An 18,402-nucleotide genomic window follows, 5' to 3' on the forward strand; every position below is an offset into this window, starting at 1 on the left:
TCACCAAGGTCAAAGAGATGATGGCATTAGAAGATCATCATTTGGCAACAGTCAAAATAATAATTCAGCCGAAGAACATCAATAGATGTTAAAAATAACGAGGGAAGGGGCCCCTGGGTGGCTCAGTAGTTAAGCATCTGCCTTCAGCTCAGGTCATGATCCCGGAGTCCTGGGATCGAGCCCCGAATCGGGCTCTCTGCTCCACAGGAAGCCTGCTTCTCCCTCTCCCACTCCCCCTGCTTGTGTTCCCTCTCTGGCTGTCTGTCTCTCTGTCAAATAAATAAATAAAGTCTTTAAAAAAAATTAATGAGGGAAGATAAATAAAGGAAGAACATTTGCATAATCTCAAGGTAAGTCCTCCACACACTCGAAGGCGGGTGCAACTTAGATCAGGTTATCCACAGCAGCATTCCCTGGATGGGACACCTATAAACCATCCATCATCTGATAGGAGGCCATGACATCATCACTTCAGGGTTACCCCTGCCGAAATACCCATGATGGAACCAGTCACTGAGAGACATCAATGAACCCAAACTGAAGGAAAATGTAGAAAATAAGCTTCTTGCAATCTTCAAAAGCATTGAGGGAAGATTGGTGCATATGGAGGAGACCAACAAGGTATGATGCATAAAAGTCACACGTGATCCTGGCTTGGGTCATTTTGCCATAAAGGATGTTACAAGCGTAACCGGCAAAGGTTGACTGGAGTCACAGGGCTAGACTGCAGGAACACATCAAAGTCACTCTCTGATTTCCACTGCAGTGTGCTAGTTACATAGGAGACCTCACTCTTCATGGGAACTGGAAAGTGTACTCGGTGAATGCACAGCATGCTGGGAACTTACTCTCAAACATTCTTGTATGGTTCTCACATTTTTTTCTGTCAAGTCTTATATCATTTCAAAAGGAAAATTAACATAAATGTATGCATATGATGACAATGGCAAAGTCACCTCTCTATGTATTACTTGTGTATGTCCCTTACACACACACACACTTACATGTCTTACACAATCATATGTGACCAGAATGGGAAAATACAGTTAGACGCACACCAGCGGGTTCACGTGAGCTCTCTCATGAGAAGGGCTGGGGAATTACTCCGGGGGAAGGAAGTTAAGGAATGGGAGGTGAAGCAAAAATAGGGAATAAAAAAGAAAGTTGCATAAAAAAGAAATAGAGAGTGTAATATGACTGCACTTATGAATATACGCATACTAATTGTAAAATAAAATTAAACAAGGAAAGACGAAGTATAAACAGCTGGGTCCTCTCAGCTTACTATTGTTGGCATTAATCTTTGAATTTTTCTTCTTGATTCACGAAGGCGACTTCTGATTCAAATCACCCCGCTCATGCTGGTTAAATTAGGAGAAGTGTAGTTGCAATCAAGCCTTGCTGCTCTTTGTAATCATTTGTTTATCGAAATCAAAATTATGTACTTTTGTATGGGGGTAGGTAGTAGGGAATGACTCTGTTGCAAAGCTGAGTTAATTTTTATTGCTAGATAATTCTGCCTCTGTCTGTGAAACGTATGTTTTCTTAATCTGGAGCTTCTTTAAAAAAAAAAAGAAATCATTTTGTGTGTTTGTGGAGTGAGGCGAGTGTGTGAATGAAGATCGGAGAAACAAAGACTTTTTCCCTTCACTTCCTTTTTAAAACTGCTACAGGATTTTGTGAATCCATGTAAAATAAAAAGTATCCAATACTAGAAGAAGCGACATGCAAATGAATTCTTCAGTTTCCTTAAGCAACTATTCCAAAGCAAATATTGTTTATCTTTTTATCTTAAAAAAAAAAAAATGTTTTCTTAGCTCCAAATCAGCTAATTCCAGGCAGTTAAGTGGAGAATCACCATGGGCACTTCTCAGCATCAATTTGGTTCCTGTTGTTTTCTCTAGACAACTGACACCTATTAGCTGTTTATCGAGTATACCTCAGAAACACTGTTTCTGTTCTCTAATTTACCAAAATCTCAGGGAAATACTGCATTTGCATACTGAAGCTTTAATCAACAGTAGCTGACAGTGTGTGAAGTAATAAACAGCTTCAAGGCATGCAATAAACTGAGGTTTATTTACAAAACTGTGCAGAGAATCCTTTATTGCCAAGTTACTAAAGGTAATACAGATTACTGCTATTATAGTAACAGTCGCTATCAAAGACTTGCTCAGCCAAATATTATTCTACATTCAAACCCACATTTCAAATTAATCTTTTTTTTTTAATCTAACTTTTAGGAAGAGCAGAATGGTTTAATTCTGGTCAATTAAAGAAAAAAGAAAACCAAAAATGAAACCCAAAAACTCTTTTTATCAAGCAATTTAAAAACTGTAAACTTTGCTTTGAATCATACAATAGTCCTCTGGTATGAAGTAAATGAAACTCATCACTTTTATACTCTAGTTATAGACCTTGGTTGAAAGATCTTTTATAAGAAAGGGCTGATGAAACCACGTCTCCAACGTTTCCACAAAATCCAGTGGAAAGAGACTAAGGGGTGTCTGTTGGCTGCCACATAGAAAACTGGAAAGAGTCCTCCATGGCTTTACGAGACAGGATACAAATAAGAAGATTAAAGATTAGAAACACAGCATTAAAGAGGAAATAAAGGTCAATGTGAGGTGTCTCTTGCTCAGATCTCCAAAGTAGGCTGTATTGCTACATATGCTCCCCCAGCAGTTGTCCAGAAAACTCCATTCAAGTTAGAGACCTCACAGTTTACCTTTCTGCTCTGGTGACCACTGCCCTCTGAGCCCTGGCTTCTCCGTTTCAGGAGCACTTTCACCTTGGGCTGAAATTCCGCATTGCACCACCCCTCCCACACGCCCGCATTCCTGTGGTTAGAAAAGCATGGCAATAATTCATTTGTAAAGGCATGCAACTATGGGAACAAAATCTCTGGAAAAATGCTAAACTGAATCTTCTCAAAATGTGTTCTTCCCCTTCTGAATATATTCAAGTAGTTTTAAAAAATTATGTTTTAAATTTTTTTTGGCATTTCTAGAGGGCGTATGTTACAGTTCATTGCTTTACTACACTTAGCATATTTTCTTTCAGAAAACGCTCTACTCGCCTTTTATCTTAAAAATTCCCCTTTACCTCATCTTGAGGCTGCATGCCCCCAGATCCTCATTTCAGGTTTAATAAAGAATAAGATGGGGGCACCTGGGTGGCTCAGTCATTAAGCATCTGCCTTTGGCTCAGGTCATGATCTCAGGGTCCTGGGATCGAGCCCCACGTCAGGCTCCCTGCTCAGCGGGGAGCCTGCTTCTCCTTCTCCCTCTGCCTGCCACTCTGCCTACTTGTGCTCTCTCTCTGTCAAATAAATAAAAAAATCTTAAAAAAAAAAAAAAAAAGATTTTTTTTCATCTCCGTGTGATAACACTATGATATGCCTCCCAAATCCCCCTTCAGGGAAGTAATTATTCCCCTATGTGCTGGAAATGTCACCAACTGAGAGCCTTCAGCTGTTGGTCCTATTTGAGAGGCTTCAGATGTTGGTCCATCTGAAGACAGTCACCATGTCAAGGCCAAGCTGGTTTCTAAAGCAACCTGCATCCGACTCATGCATGCAGGTGTATGAAGGGCCTACATCATTGTGCTGACCTTCCAACACTAAAGGGCTCTCTCAGCTCTAGAGCTTTCCATGGGGTCAGAGGAAGCTCACCTTCTCCCTAAACTTAATTCTGCTTGCTTTCCTCTCCTTTCCACAAGAGTTGATTCCAAAAACACTCTTTAATAAACCTCTGCAGCTGAATCTTCTCTGAAAACTCAACCTAAGATAGACGTCTATTTAACATCTAAAAAACAATATTGACTGTATAATTGGGCATGGGTCTAGAGTTTTAGGGCAGGGAGCTAAGGATAGAGGTATGAGCATATGACCACTTAAATCCATGAGACCAGATGAACTAATCCCAGGAGTGAATGTAAATAGAAAAAGAAGAGTTAAGGAGCTTGAGCTTCAGGGCATTCCAACTTTTAAGAGGCAGGGCAATGGGGAGGAACCATCAAAGTAGACAGAGGTGGGATCAACCAGGGAGCATGGGGAAAAGCCCAAGACACTGTGGTGTGCTAGAAATCAAACACGTAAGTTTCTAAATAAGGAAGGGATTATCCACTCTATCACACCTTGTCCATCAATGGGCAGGAAGATGGGGGATTCACTTGGCAATGGAATAAGCACGGGGACCAAAAGAGCCACATCTGTGGTTGGTGTGATTGAAAACCTGACTTTAGGGTCACCTGGGTGGCTCAGTCATTAGGCGTCTGCCTTTGGCTTGGGTCATGATCCCGGGGTCCTGGGATCAGGCCCTGCATCGGGCTCCCTGCTCATCAGGGAGCCTGCTTCTTCCTCTCCCACTCCCCCTGCTTGTGTTCCCTCTCTCGCTGTGTCTCTCTCTGTCAAAATAAATAAATAAAATCTTAAAAAAAAAAAAAAAAAAAAAAAAAAAAAAACCTGACTTTACTGTGGTCAAGAGAGAACAGCAGGGAATCTGACCAAGACATTCTTCAAGCTAGCCTGGATATCGGCGTTGAGTTGCTTCCACAACGAAGGGAGGCACAGAAATGAGTAAGCAGCTCGAGTAAGTATGGGATCAAGGGCATTTTGTGTTGTTTGCTTGTGTTTAATTGGGAGATGCCACGGCAGATTTTGATGGTGATTGAAAGGACCAGACAGAGCTGGAACTGTTCATGCTGCAGGAAGGTCAGTGGGTGATTCTGAAGCAACGTCCTTGCGCAGCCCAGAGTGGGCCCAGTCCAGGAGAGTGCTATCTGGTCGTGCAAAGCACTCATACTTAAAAGGTGCTATGTTTTCATTTTGCACTGGGCCTTGCAAACTACGTAGCCAGTCCTGAGTGCTGTTCCGAGTGGGGTGCAATGTCGCGGTGTCGTTTGCAAAGTGGTTATTATGGATCATGACGATATAAGGAATTTAGAGTAAATACCTCTAGAGTAAAATTTATAGTAGTTTAGAAAAAAAATAAGTGATTTGACAGCTAATTTATATCTACCGAATCTAATAGTAAAAAAAATGGGCTTATATTTTTTTGTTTGTTTGTTTCCTACTTCCTTTTTCTAGTAATTCACTTAGATGACATCCTTCATTTCCAAGACTCCAAGAAGCACTGATCTAGTATGCAAGTGACCGTTTCAAGAGACACAAGGAGGGCTCATTTTTAATCACAGAAGTAAAAACAAAATACACAAATACAGATGCAGAGAGACTGGTAGGCGTGGTGACAAGAGGCTGTAAAAGTCTTCATCCATAGGTTTGATGAAAATACGGGGCAGGCGAGGCGCCAGAGTAGAGCCTGTCTCCTTGCCAGTGAATCTCTGCCTCGGGGCCTCACACAAACCACAGATCATCATGGGCAACCATCTGCACAATCAGCCACAGCACTTCTGCTTTATGCTCGGTGATGCTAGGAAAGACCATTTTATCTTAAGTTATTTTTAGGTCCTTAATCATTTTTAAGAGAACTGGAGAATGTGGCTTTCTTTCTTTCTTTCTTTCTTTTTAAAGATTTTATTTATTTATTTGACAGAGAGAGATTCAGTGAGAGAGAGAACACAAGCAGGGGGAGTGGGAGAGGGAGAAGCAGGCTTCCCGCTGAGCAGGGAGCCCGATGCGGGGCTCGATCCCAGGACTCTGAGATCATGACCTGAGCCGAAGGCAGACGCTTAATGACTGAGCCCCCCAGGCGTCCCTGGAGCTTTATTTCTTGCACCATGTCAAGAAGATCATTTTCACCCATTTTTATATGTCCTACTTCCTGTTAAAGCCTAAGTCAGAGGCAGAAGTGAAGTCTAACTCCACTAACATATGCACTTAAGTCACACATCTCATATATATGTATATAAGAGATAAATATGATATGAGATAAAATGTACATCTTACAACTCTTCTGGGGCAAGAACGCACATATTTTTTTTAATCATTTTTATTTCCTTCTTGAGGATGGAAGGGTCAAGAAAAAAATAATCTAGGATCCAGCTACTTTAAGTGTATCTGACTTAGATTTCTCCTTTCCCTACTCGCCCTGACACTTCTCTGGCTTCCTGCCTATGAGCATATTGCAGACTATGGAGGAATTATAGGGGCCAAATCACTGTTTGGGAAGAGGAAGACAGGCCTATGAATAGAAAAATATGTTTTTCTCACTTTCAACAGCTTTACATGCCCGGAGATGAAAAATCATTTCAGATAATATTCATCCCATAGTGTCAAGGGGATTAAACTTTTTGGGGGGAATTTAGACCTATCAGAACAACTGCTTTAAAGGAGAAAATTAACACTACAAATCAGATTTAATGTTTGCAAGAAGGAATTGCTTGGCATTGGGAGACATCTCTCTCTCTCTAAAATTCATCTATCTGTCTATTCATCCAACTATCTATTCTTCATTCAAAATATAAAATATACTTCGGGACCAGATGACCAGTATCAGTGGCATGTTTCCACCTCCCGATGTGCACCCACAGGGATATTATCCATTTGAGATAATGTTAATGATGAAAGAGCCCTCTGAGGTCTAGCGTAAGGAAAGACGAGAAAACATATTCTCCCCCACTTGAAATGAAAATAAAGAGGAAAATCAATGAGACTCTCCTTTCTCACGCTTATCAAAATCAGGGAAACCTACTAAATAGAATACGTTATATATTACTAAATCAAAGGGTTTTAGTGCGCTCTGCGGCATTAATCTACGCAGTAACACATTAAAGAGTCGGAATGCATCAAGAAAAGCTTCTTTGATGATGGCAGAGCAAATCTGCAAGTGACAGATCTGAAGTGATCCCCATAATATAAATGACACTGCAGATCCTACGGCCCAGGGTTCATGATTCATGCACATTATACCTGCAGCAACCACATGACATCCATGGATCATAAACTGCTATTATCTTCAGGGGAAAAAAAAACAAAAAACACTTCCTATTGTACAAGAAATATTCATCAAAAAAGAAAGAGAAGAAAGAACCCCCAAACCTTCTAGAACATTTGAAAAATGTCAGAAAAACGAATTAGCACCTCCAACAGGACCTGTTAATGCAGAAGGTCAGGATCTACAATGGCCTGCATTTCTTCAAACTGTTCTGGAAATGGGTTAATTCCAGATCAAATCAAGGTAGCAGGCATTTTTCTTCAGCACTAAAATTAATAATTCTTTGAGGCATATAGTTTAAATTCTACCACTTTTTGAAACTATTAAAAAGGAGGAGAGGGGCACCTGGGTGGCTCAGTCAGTTAAGCGTCTGCCTTTGACTCAGGCCATAATCCCAGGGTCCTGGGATCAAGTCCCGCATCGGGCTCCCTGCTCAGCGGGAAGCCTGATTCTCCCTCTGCCTCTGCTGCTCCCCCTGCTTGTGCTCTCTCTCTCTCTGTCAAGTAAATAAATAAAATCTTTAAAAAAAAAAACTTAAAAAAGGAGGAGAATGGATAAAGATGAAAGGGAGCTGCAGGTGGCATGTTGACCCAGCACCGCCTTACACTCATCCCTGGGGAATTTCAGCAGAAAAATGCACGTTTTTTTTCCCTCAAGTAACCAGATGTGCAACATCCAACTTTCTGGGCCACTTCTCATGGCTTTCTGGGTTGTTTTGTTGTTGTTGTTGTTTTAAGATTTTTATTTATTTGAGAGAAAGAGGGCAAAGCAGAGGCAGAGGGAGAGGGAGAAGCAGACCCCCTCTGAGCAGGGAGCCGATGCAGGACTCGATCCCAGGACCCTGAGCCAAAGGCAGACTTCACTGACTGAGCCACCCAGGCTCCCCGGGCTTTCTGTTTTCTCCCGCTACCCGTGTCTGAGCTGTTTCACGTGCCACTGCAGCTTTGGGCAGGAGAAGCTAGGAAAAGCAAATTCGCAGGAGTCAGGCAGCTCAAGGAGCAAGTTTAAAGCAGGGGCTAAGTTAAGTTTTCCCAGTATCACTGTTCGTTATCTGTATAATATTATTCTTCACTTTTGTAAAGAGGCAGGAAGCAACCATAAGAAAATAAAATCAAGTCTGATCAAGCAGATCCTAAAAAGAAAAGCAGCATCAGCTTCGTGGGCAGGTCTACTCCGCTACTGAAGTGGGTCCGAGTTGGAGAAGAGCTGAGGGCGCTGAGCGGACCTCCGTCTCCAGGAAAGGCAGGGAGAGCATTGACTCCGGGGTCGTGCAGCTTGATTTGGGATTTCCACTCCCAGCAGCATTCTCTAGGACTTTCGAAAGGCTACTGCACTGCTTTGTTAAATGTATAAAAGACAAGGAAGCTTTCAAAAGCTTAGGGCAGTCCCTGGCTAATAGCAGCAATTCAAATTAGATGTTGATATTATTATTAATATTGATCTCTTGACCACCTACCTCTTGGGCTGCCAAAGTGTCACTTTATACTCTAAATTGCAAGTGATCATTTCTTCTCAAAGGAAGAATTAGTAAAATCATAAAGTGGGTGAATATATTCTTTGCAATGCATCCATTCCCCCGTATTCTTTGACAGTCCACTTTCCTACTCATCCTTCCAAATGCCTGCTACCTTCTTGCTCACATTTAAAACCCCAAATCTTAGTGTGAGTTAACAGAGAAACAAGAATGGTAGAAATGGACCCTCAACTCTATGGTCAACTAATCTTCGCAAAAGCAGGAAAGAATGTCCAATGGAAAAAAGACAGTCTCTTCAACAAATGGTGCTGGGAAAATTGGACAGCCACATGCAGAAGAATGAAACCAGACCATTTCCATACACCACACACAAAAATAGACTCCAAATGGTTGAAAGACCTCAATGTGAGACAGGAGTCCATCAAAATCCTAAAGGAGAACACAGGCAGCAACCTCTTCGACCTCGGCTGCAGCAACTTCTTCCTAGAAACATCGCCAAAGGCAAGGGAAGCAAGGGCAAAAATGAACTATTGGGACCTCATCAAGATAAAAAGCTTTTGCACAGCAAAAGAAACAGTCAAGAAAACCAAAAGACAACCAACAGAATGGGAGAAGATATTTGCAAATGACATATCAGATAAAGGGCTAGTATCCAAAATCTATAAAGAACTTCTTGAACTCAACGCCCAAAGAACAAATGATCCAGTCAAGAAATAGAAGACACGAACAGACATTTTTCCAAAGAAGACATCCAAATGGCCAACAGACACATGAAAAGTGCTCAACATCACTCGGCATCAGGGAAATCCAAATCAAAACCTCAATGAGATATCACCTCACACCAGTCAGAATGGCTAAAATTAACAAGTCAGGAAACAACAGATGGTGGCGGGGATGTGGAGAAAGGGGAACCCTCCTGCACTGTTGGTGGGAATGCAAGCTGGTGCAGCCACTCTGGAAAACAGTATGGAGGTTCCTCAAAAAGTTGAAAATAGAGCTACCATATGGTCCAGCAATTGCACTACTGGGTATTTACCCCAAAGATACAAATGTGGGGATCCGAAGGGGTACGTACACCCCGATGTTTATAGCAGCAATGTGCACAATAGCCAAACTGTGGAAAGAGCCAAGATGTCCATCGACGGATGAATGGATCAAGAAGGTGTGGTATATATATACAATGGAATATTATGCAGCCATCAAAAGGAATGAGATCTTGCCATTTGCAACAACATGGATGGAACTGGAGGGTGTTATGCTGAGCAAAATAAGTCAAACAGAGAAAGACATGTTTCATATGACCTCACTGATATGAGGAATTCTTAATCTCAGGAAACAAACTGAGGGTTGCTAGAGTGGTGGGGGTTGGAGGGGGATGGGGTGACTGGGTGATAGACATTGGGGAGGGTATGTTCTATGGTGAGTGCTGTGAATTGTGCAAGACTGTTGAATCACAGATCTGTACCTCTGAAACAAGTAATATATTATATGTTAAAAAAAAAAAAAAGAAGAAGATAGCAGGAGGGGAAGAATGAAGGGGGGGAAATCGGAGGGGGAGATGAACCATGAGAGAGGATGGACTCTGAAAAACAAACTGAGGGTTCTAGAGGGGACGGGGGGTGGGAGGATAGGTTAGCCTGGTGATGGGTATTAAAGAGGGCACGTTCTACATGGAGCACTGGGTGTTATATGCAAATAATGAATCATGGAACACTACATCAAAAACTAATGATGTAATGTATGGTGATTAACATAACATAATTAAAAAAAAAAGAAAAACAAGAATGGTAATGAACAGGAATAAAAATAACTACCATTAGTTAAGTACTTTCTTTTTCTTATTTCTGGGCACTGAGCTACGCAATTTACATGCTGTCCGTTTCATCTGTGCTTCCAAAGACAATAATCTCCCCCGTTTCCCAAGCTCTTATAATTCTGCTTTCTGTTCTACACCAAAGGGTACATTAGTCTTCATTATTTTATTCATCTAGTATTTATTGATACGCAAATACTGACCTGAATATTTATATACACACACCATCCCTTGGTAACTAACGTTGCTTCTGTTTTCAGCTAGCTCACCTGAGACCCAGCTCAGATAACAGATTATTCTGACGCAGTTTAAATAATTAAATTTAATATACTCAGTTCAACTTACTATACGAAACTAAAATGCTAGGTCTTAGGACTGTATGTATTATATCTTATCTCTTTCAGTGGCACCTTTAAACTTCATTTCAATATAATGGATGGGCACTATTATGTGTGTGAGGGTTTTTTGTTTTTTGTTTTTTTTGGTTTGTTGGTCTGTTTTTGAATGACTACTCACAGTATACGCAGAGGCTAGCAAAATTTTTTTTTTCTTCTGTAAAAAGTCAGTAAAAATTTTAGGCTTTTTGGGCTATATCTGGTGTCTGCATATTATTCTTTTTTATTTTTTGTTGCCATTTCACTTATTTCTCCCTGGTCCCAATTCTTCACTCTTCAAGGATCATATGTGTGCAAGGAGGGGTAGAATTTTACTCTATCCCGACGGACATGTCTTAACCAGTTTATAAAGTATACTTGAGCTTCCCTTTGAGATGACCTACCCAGCCACAGGCGGGTGGATCATTTGATCCCCAACTTGTTATAATTAAGATTTGTTCTTTACAGTCAGGCATGAACTTACAGCCAATGACTAGATACTTTGTCTGTAGAAGTGTGCAAGAAACTAAGTGCTCCATCATGAATGAGCCAGGTTATAAAGTCAAAGCCTTGAGAATCATGCCCTTTTCCACTTTACTTAAGGCATCAAGCCGAGAAGTGTGGGAATGAAGTAGGGCTAAGGCCAGAGACGCTTGATTTAAATGCCAAATGCAATACAGATCTGAACCTCCATGCAATCTCTGAATTTTTTCCTTCCTGTGCGTTTTGGTTGTAAGTACAAAAGTTCAGCTCTGCATTATCCTGTGCCCAGTTTGGATAAGGAATCTCCTGGAGAAGAAATGAAATGGCTTCATTTCTTCCAGGCTGCTCTCAAGCTGCTGTGTTGCTCACTCCCGCTTCCATCGTACAGCTGACTCCTCCAGCCATGTCTTGGTCTAAAAGTCTACAACTGTCATTTAGCAAAACTCTCTAACTCTTCCTAATAGGACACCTTCCTTTTTACTTTATTTATTTATTTTAAAAGATTTTATTTATTTATTTGACAGAGAGAGACACAGAGAGAGAGAGGGAACACAAGCAGGGGGAGTGGGAGAGGGAGAAGCAGGCTTCCCGCGGAGCAGGGAGCCCGATGCGGGGCTCGACCCCAGGACCCTGGGACCATGACCTGAGCCGAAGCAGACGCTTAACGACTGAGCCACCCAGGCACCCTTCCTTTTTACTTTAAAGCCAATTTTGTTTCTAGAGACTTCGAGTGTGTGATTTTCTCACTCGTATTCATCTTTCTTCCTCTCATTTCCCCTCTGACACTGGGATAGAGAGGCTACAGGGGAAAAACATGCTTCTTAAAGGGACTGACTGTGTTGAGGTTGCATGAGGATCAGTGTGGGAGGAATTGGCACCAGCAGACTCCACTGTTACGGGGCTGGATCCCAAGCCGCCATCCTAGGGACTGGTGGTGCCTGAGGGACATTCGTGAGTAATGCTCGGCTGGTGGCCCTTTGTTGTACATATTGGTGTGCATGCATGTCTCTTTTCCACATGCTGCAGTTCGTTCCCTTCATTTTTATTGACACTTAGGAGCCCGCACTCTGAGCTCTATGGCCCCCGGCAGGATAATCTTACCTACAATGTGGGCAGCAGTCCACACCCTCTTGCCAACTGCCCACTCCACCATGACACCTGGTTCCAGTGCCCGCCCCCCAGGGCCGTTGCACAGACTCAAATCTCAGCAGCCATTTGGTTAAAGAACTGGATGCCAACCTCCCCTACCTCCTCTTGGATTTTCTTCTCTCAGTCTTGGACTAAGAGAAACACTGGACCAGCAACCACTAGAGGACCAAAACATTCACCCTCACTATTTCTATGGTAGAGGTCTCCAAAACCATATGGGGTCTCTCCTACCTGGGTTCTTGGAGAGTATCCTATTAACGACCAGGAATTCTTTGAGGTAGGATCTGAGAATTTAGTATTTTTTACTTAACCGTGCTTTGTCCAGGTTATAATCCATATTTTGTCTATAACCTCTATGTGAGAGAGGAAAATAGCCAACATTTCCTTTAATTGTTTATTCCTGAGACTATTGAGATAAATCGGATCTTCCCTTCAATCTGTCATATATTTTACCTTCATAAACATCATAAAATTAACCTTTGGAAAACACAAAACTAATGTAATATAAAAAACACCCACCACCCCATAGGGAAAAAAGAAAATTTAATAGTTTTTCTATAGCTGAAACTAAAATAATATGATATAGTAGAATCCTGATTTAGAAGTCAAAGGGGAGAAAATTAAAACAAAAAGAAACCCAAAAAACTACTCTGGCTCCCAAACCTTGCTGTTTCTAAGTTTCCATTTCCTCATTTGCCAGAGAATAAAGATAATACCCACCTATGTGTTAGGTCAGAGTGGTGACCCAATGCAATGGTGCATCATACAGAAGCCGAGGACACACAACTGTGTTTTAGTAGGTTAAGGTAGCTGACCTCCAAAAATGCATCACAACTAATAAGTGAAAAATTAAAAATAAAAGGTAATAAATAACTGAGAAGTATTATGGTAGAGACAATAATTTGAATTAAGAGAACTTGTTAAACACTCTGATTTATCGAATTCTACTAAATCAATTAATTGATATCTTTATTTGTTATTAGAAACAATGGATGTGATGCAGGATTTGGTGTTGTGACAACTAACTTTTAACCTTTCGTCTTTAGGAATGGATTATGTGGGGCGCCTGGGTGGCTCAGTTTTTTGAGCTACTGATTTTTGGTTTTGGCTCAAGTCATGATCTCAGGGTCAATGGGTTGGAGCCCTGTACTGGCCTCCATGCTCAAGAAGGAGTCTGCTTGAGGATTCTCTCCCTGTGTTCCTCAACCCGCTCTCACCCATACATGCATGTGCTAAGATAAATAAATCTTAAAAAAAAAAAAGGACTATGTGATATATGAATGACTCAGCTATTTCTAAAAAGACTGCTTATCAATAAGTTGTTTGTAAAGGGAATATACATTTTCTCTTGGTCTAGAAAGTGAAATAGGAAGCATTCTGCAGTGGGGAGCAGGGAGGGTGATTAACAGGTGAAGACTTCTGAATGTTGGTTGAGCAATGGGTTTCTCATTTTTTGTAGCTCAGTTTCCCCATTTGTAAAATTACAATGATAATAGCTCCAATTGCTTTGGGTTTTTATAAGAATCAAATGGGGAAACATTATGTGTGCCGAAGTTTTATTTATTTATTTTATTTATATAAATGGTAACAAATGCATACATATTTATACACTTTAATGTTCGAAGTTAATATTTTGAAAATACTGGCAGTCCCTTTCTAGGGAAAGTAAGATATCCCTGTTCCACTGACATCAGCTTTTGCCATGTAACCTAAGGTGCCATTTGTCTACATGAAGATTGTACATTCTTGACCTATTAACTCAGGAGTAGCCATATGAATTGCTTTGGCCGATGGAAAAAAAAAAAATATGGTAGTTATTCCATGCCTCACTTGTAGGTAACAATGAAGAACTGGGTTTTGTTTTGTTCTGCTGTGTTTCCCACAGCAAACATTGCCCTCAGGAAATCCCTTGTTCTAGGCAGAGACCACTTCATCAGCTGGGTTGTGGAGTGAAGACTGAATACAGCACAGTCTCTGCTGACTGTTGATGGCACTGACTATGGAATTTGGCAACATAAACCTAGCTATCCTAACTGATCCCAACTTGACAGTTAAAGGTGGAGTGTGCCTAATAAACACCCAGAAAATAAGTAGCATGGTTTCAAGAGACTGGAAGCTGGTGAGGAAACTGTTACTGGAAGCTATCAGGATGGGAATCATGGTTGGCAGTGAAAACTCATTTAGCAAAATGGTTGCCTGCAATAACATGGAAGGCAAGCGATGAACCAAAGAACCCACAGCTCTTGACATCAGAGTAGCCAGGCAGTTAGTGCATGTCTCCCACAGGAGAATTATGCATCCCTGAGTTGAGGAGCTCAGGAGCAGTCTGTGCCTGGGTTTGGTGGATGAACCGCGGGCAGCAGGGTCAGGCGTCACTTCTGGGAGAAGCGTTAAGATCCAAATTGTGGTTTATTGTGCCTGTTTTTCACTCTGTCAGAAGAACAACACTGCTCTGCATAGAGGCTGCCCTTTCATTTTGACATGGGGTGAATGATGGAGGATGGAGTGGGCACTGATCCATGGTGGATATACAGTGGGAGTGAGATATAACCCTTCTCAGTCACAAATTGCTGAAGTTCTGAGTCTGAGTGTGTGCAGAATATATCCTAGCTATCTGTAAAGGCAGGTGCCTCATTAAGTGCCACGTACACATTACCTATTACTATTTTTATATGAGCACCAGGGTAATGGTGATGGTACAAGGCGATTTCAAAATCTCAGAGGGACAAAGATGGAGGAGGCTGATGAAGCTAATATATTCTCGTTACTTAAGTACTTGAAGAAATTGGCTCCACATCCGGTGGTGTGCTGGTAAGGATTAACAACTAGCTGTGGATGGAGTGAAAGGTACTGATTTGTTGCATCTTCTAATTTCTGTAGCATAAATGTGCCCACCATGGCTGATTTTAGACTAAAGATGGACATGATGGGACATTGGGGCCATCTGTGCACAGGGGCTCCCACGATCCCATGATCCCAGTGCACAGCTGGGGCACACGCCTCTAATAGGTTTCGCTGGCAAGTGGGGGTGGTGCACAATAATGCTTTGGAGAAGGATCTGACCAACTCTGGAAGAAAAAAAAAATGCCACCTAATGCCAACCCTGCTCAGCACAGGAAGTTTGGAAAAGCAGAGCCCTGGTTCACATTCTCCCCCACTGAATGCCATGGATGCCAGAGCCAGTCGAGACAGCCTTAATAAGCTGAGGAAAATCACAGCCTCCCCAGCAGTTTTGAGACAGAATGGAAGGAAAATACTTAGAAGGGGAAGGGAGGAGGAGAAAGAAGGATTGTTTTCTGAGAAGAAACCACTTTGATCTCAGTCAAAACAGATCATGCTGAAACCAGGCTGCTGTTCCCTGGGAAAATATATTTCTCCACAAATCCTGCCTTTCTAAATTGAGCAGTGAGTCAGCAGTGTGCAGTGCGGCGTGTGAAAAAGAGGAGGACGAGCCCCAGGTACCACTGATGCGTTCTGTTATTAGAAGTCTCTGGGAGAGTAATTTGGTAGAAGCTTTTCAGTTTTTAGGTCACTAGTTTAAATTCAGTCTCAGTTGATCAGGAGCAAAAGGGAATGGCTGGTGGCTTAGGAAAAAAGCCTTGGTGATGACACCCTCATTCTTTCCCATAGAGACTGCCACTGCAATCGGTACCCTTTCTTTTGCTCCTACCAGAAGCAGGAAGGGTGAAGAGAAATGTCATTTCACATATTCGCTCAGCTTTCACAGTAGAGAAATTTGAGATATGAAAAAGACCAACTCCTTTTCATCTTTAACTCACAGGTAGAGTTATTCTCCTATAATATGGTTCCTGGACCTTTCTGGGATTTATTGAAATGAGACCTAGGGCCATCTTATAAGTAGGATTATGTTACCTTATAGAAAGGGAAATCATACAAAGGCACATTCTGAAGGAATATTTAAACATAAAAAGTGTACAATTTCTTAGCCTGAATCTCACAAATCTAGGATTTATTTAGCTTTTCTTCTTGTTTACACAAATAAATCCATATATTTGTATATGTGGATTATATGTATATATATAAGATTTTCATTATTCCATTAAATGTACTTGCCTTCATATTTGGTTTTCAGAGACTATGGGGTTCTTTTATTTTGTCCGTTAAAATACTCCAAATTTTCTTGTTGCTAATATGACTACCTTCACATAATCTTGTTTCCCACATATTTTAATAGTAAATGAACCACAGAAGCAAGGTCTCTGTAGTTACCTGGGGAAAAGCAACCAAATAGATACTAGAGCAGAGGCACAGAGAAGTATCTGGTAATGCCAGACAAAGTTCTGGCAGCCTCGGGTACTCTGAGGGATCTAAGGGAATGAGCCCTGTTTTGGACATAATGAAAATGTAACCAACTGATCTAGGCCCCAGTTACTTTCCATGGGGTTCACTTCCCATGTCTGGATCATGAGGCTGATGTGTCTCATTACTTTCATATCCTTTCCAGTTCAAACATTCGCTGCAATCTCCACTTTCACCTCATCAGGCTTTGGGTGAGAGGCTGTATGCATTCAAATGGGAGGTGGGCAAGATGTAACTATGCCTTGTGTCACCTCCTCTGGTGGTAAAGATCGATTCTGGGATTTTCCTGAAGCATCACATGCACATCTATCTGTCCTACCCTTCAAGGCCAGCTTTCCGAACTCTTGTCAGCAAGCTCAGCCATTCCTGTGTAATGACACGAGGAGAAGGTCGGTTCCCTGTCCTCTCGACACCCACGAGTAGAGTGATGTGTCACGTGATGATTCTTACAGCAAGGGGCAATTATCAACACCATGTGAAGCCTGACTTGTAGATTCAGTGAAAGATACAACCATTTCTGGCCAAATATGTTTTAGTCAGGAATATATAAACAGTGAAAACCAAGCAATCATCCTGCAAGTAACTCATATGCCTATGAATCTGGACCTGCAGATGCAAATATCACCTAGCCCTCCTCCCTTCACCTAAATGAATAAACGAGGCCCAGCAATTACGAGATTTGCCCATGGCCACAGAATGAAGTTGTCTGCCTCAGAATTAGAATGCCTACCATCCGTCCGTGAACCCAAAGCTATTTTCTCCATACCACACTGCAGCAAAACTAAATCCTGCTGGGCAAAGGAATTCGAGACAGAAAATAATAGCTGCAGACTCTTTGGGTGCAAAGTACAAAATATTCAACTGCATGTTTCCAGTCCCTTTATTCTGTCTTGTAATGATTACAGCTAATCCCTGCCAGGTAACGTCAGTCCTTCAGTGGTGGCAATCAATAGAATAGATTAGCTGAGGAAACCCTCCGTCCACATGAGCCCCGTTTTCCTTTCCAGATAGAATTTCCCTGTACTAGAGTACAAGCAGACATGTGAATTCTCCTCCTTACCCACACACAAATAACAGACCCATCAGCCTTCAAGGTTGTCTCCATAGAGCTTTACATATCTACCAAGAAGCATACCTGTAGATTTAATAAAACAGCACCAATCCTCATGGCTTCACTGATTTCGAGGCTGTACATCAACTGTGGGAAGCGGGGAGGGCTTTGATTATTTGGAGGAAGCACTTCAATGTACACCGTGCAGATGGAGTGCCTGCAGAGAAAGAGAACAGAAACAAGATGGGGGAAAATCCACATCACCTTTAATGACAGACCGCAGTCCGCGGTCTGCCGTCGGGCTTATAGGAGAGGACATTTTGATTTTTTAGAGAAAACAATAAAATAATTCAGAATGAAAGGATGGCAAAATAAAAGCTACCACCGAAATATCATGTTTCTATGAAATTATCTCAGTAAAAAGAAAGGAAATGCCTCAGGGTACCAATTTTTTCCTGCTTAGATTAATAGTGTGAATTAAAACCAAATAGCTGTACAAATAAAGCTAATAAATTAACAGGAGCCTTGACTTCTGACTTTACTTTTTAATGTCTTTCTAATAGCAAAAGGTATTCTATAAATATCTGGTAATATGAGCTGTCCTTGGGGCTCTCTTCCTATTAAACCAGCAGAGGGAGTATTGATTAAAATAACACACAAAACAAAATCCGGGCTGCGTTTTATTAGTTTTCTTGCTGACATCAATGGCTTCATGTAAATGCATGTCAAGAGTCAGGCTCATAAAGTAATTGTTGTGTAAATTAGTTGCAAACAAAAGTCTTCTTTGAAGAATATACCATGAAAAGCTAGAAATTAGATTTAATTAAAGCCTTGTGTTGATA

The 18,402-nt window shown here is 41.4% G+C and overlaps 1 protein-coding gene across 7 annotated transcripts in view; it reads right to left on the bottom strand.

Moving 5' to 3' along the window:
• PCDH15 (protocadherin related 15) overlaps positions 1 to 18,402 on the bottom strand; it is a 1,707,782-nt gene that overhangs the window by 293,557 nt on the left and 1,395,823 nt on the right. For all 7 annotated transcript variants that reach the window (XM_078077809.1, XM_078077807.1, XM_078077810.1 and 4 more), the window contains one exon: positions 17,645 to 17,777. In XM_078077809.1, coding sequence (XP_077933935.1) covers positions 17,645 to 17,777 — 133 coding nt within the window. The remainder of the gene's footprint in view (positions 1 to 17,644; positions 17,778 to 18,402) is intronic.

Source organism: Halichoerus grypus, chromosome 7 (assembly GCF_964656455.1).
Source record: "Halichoerus grypus chromosome 7, mHalGry1.hap1.1, whole genome shotgun sequence".
Lineage (NCBI taxonomy): Eukaryota > Metazoa > Chordata > Mammalia > Carnivora > Phocidae > Halichoerus > Halichoerus grypus.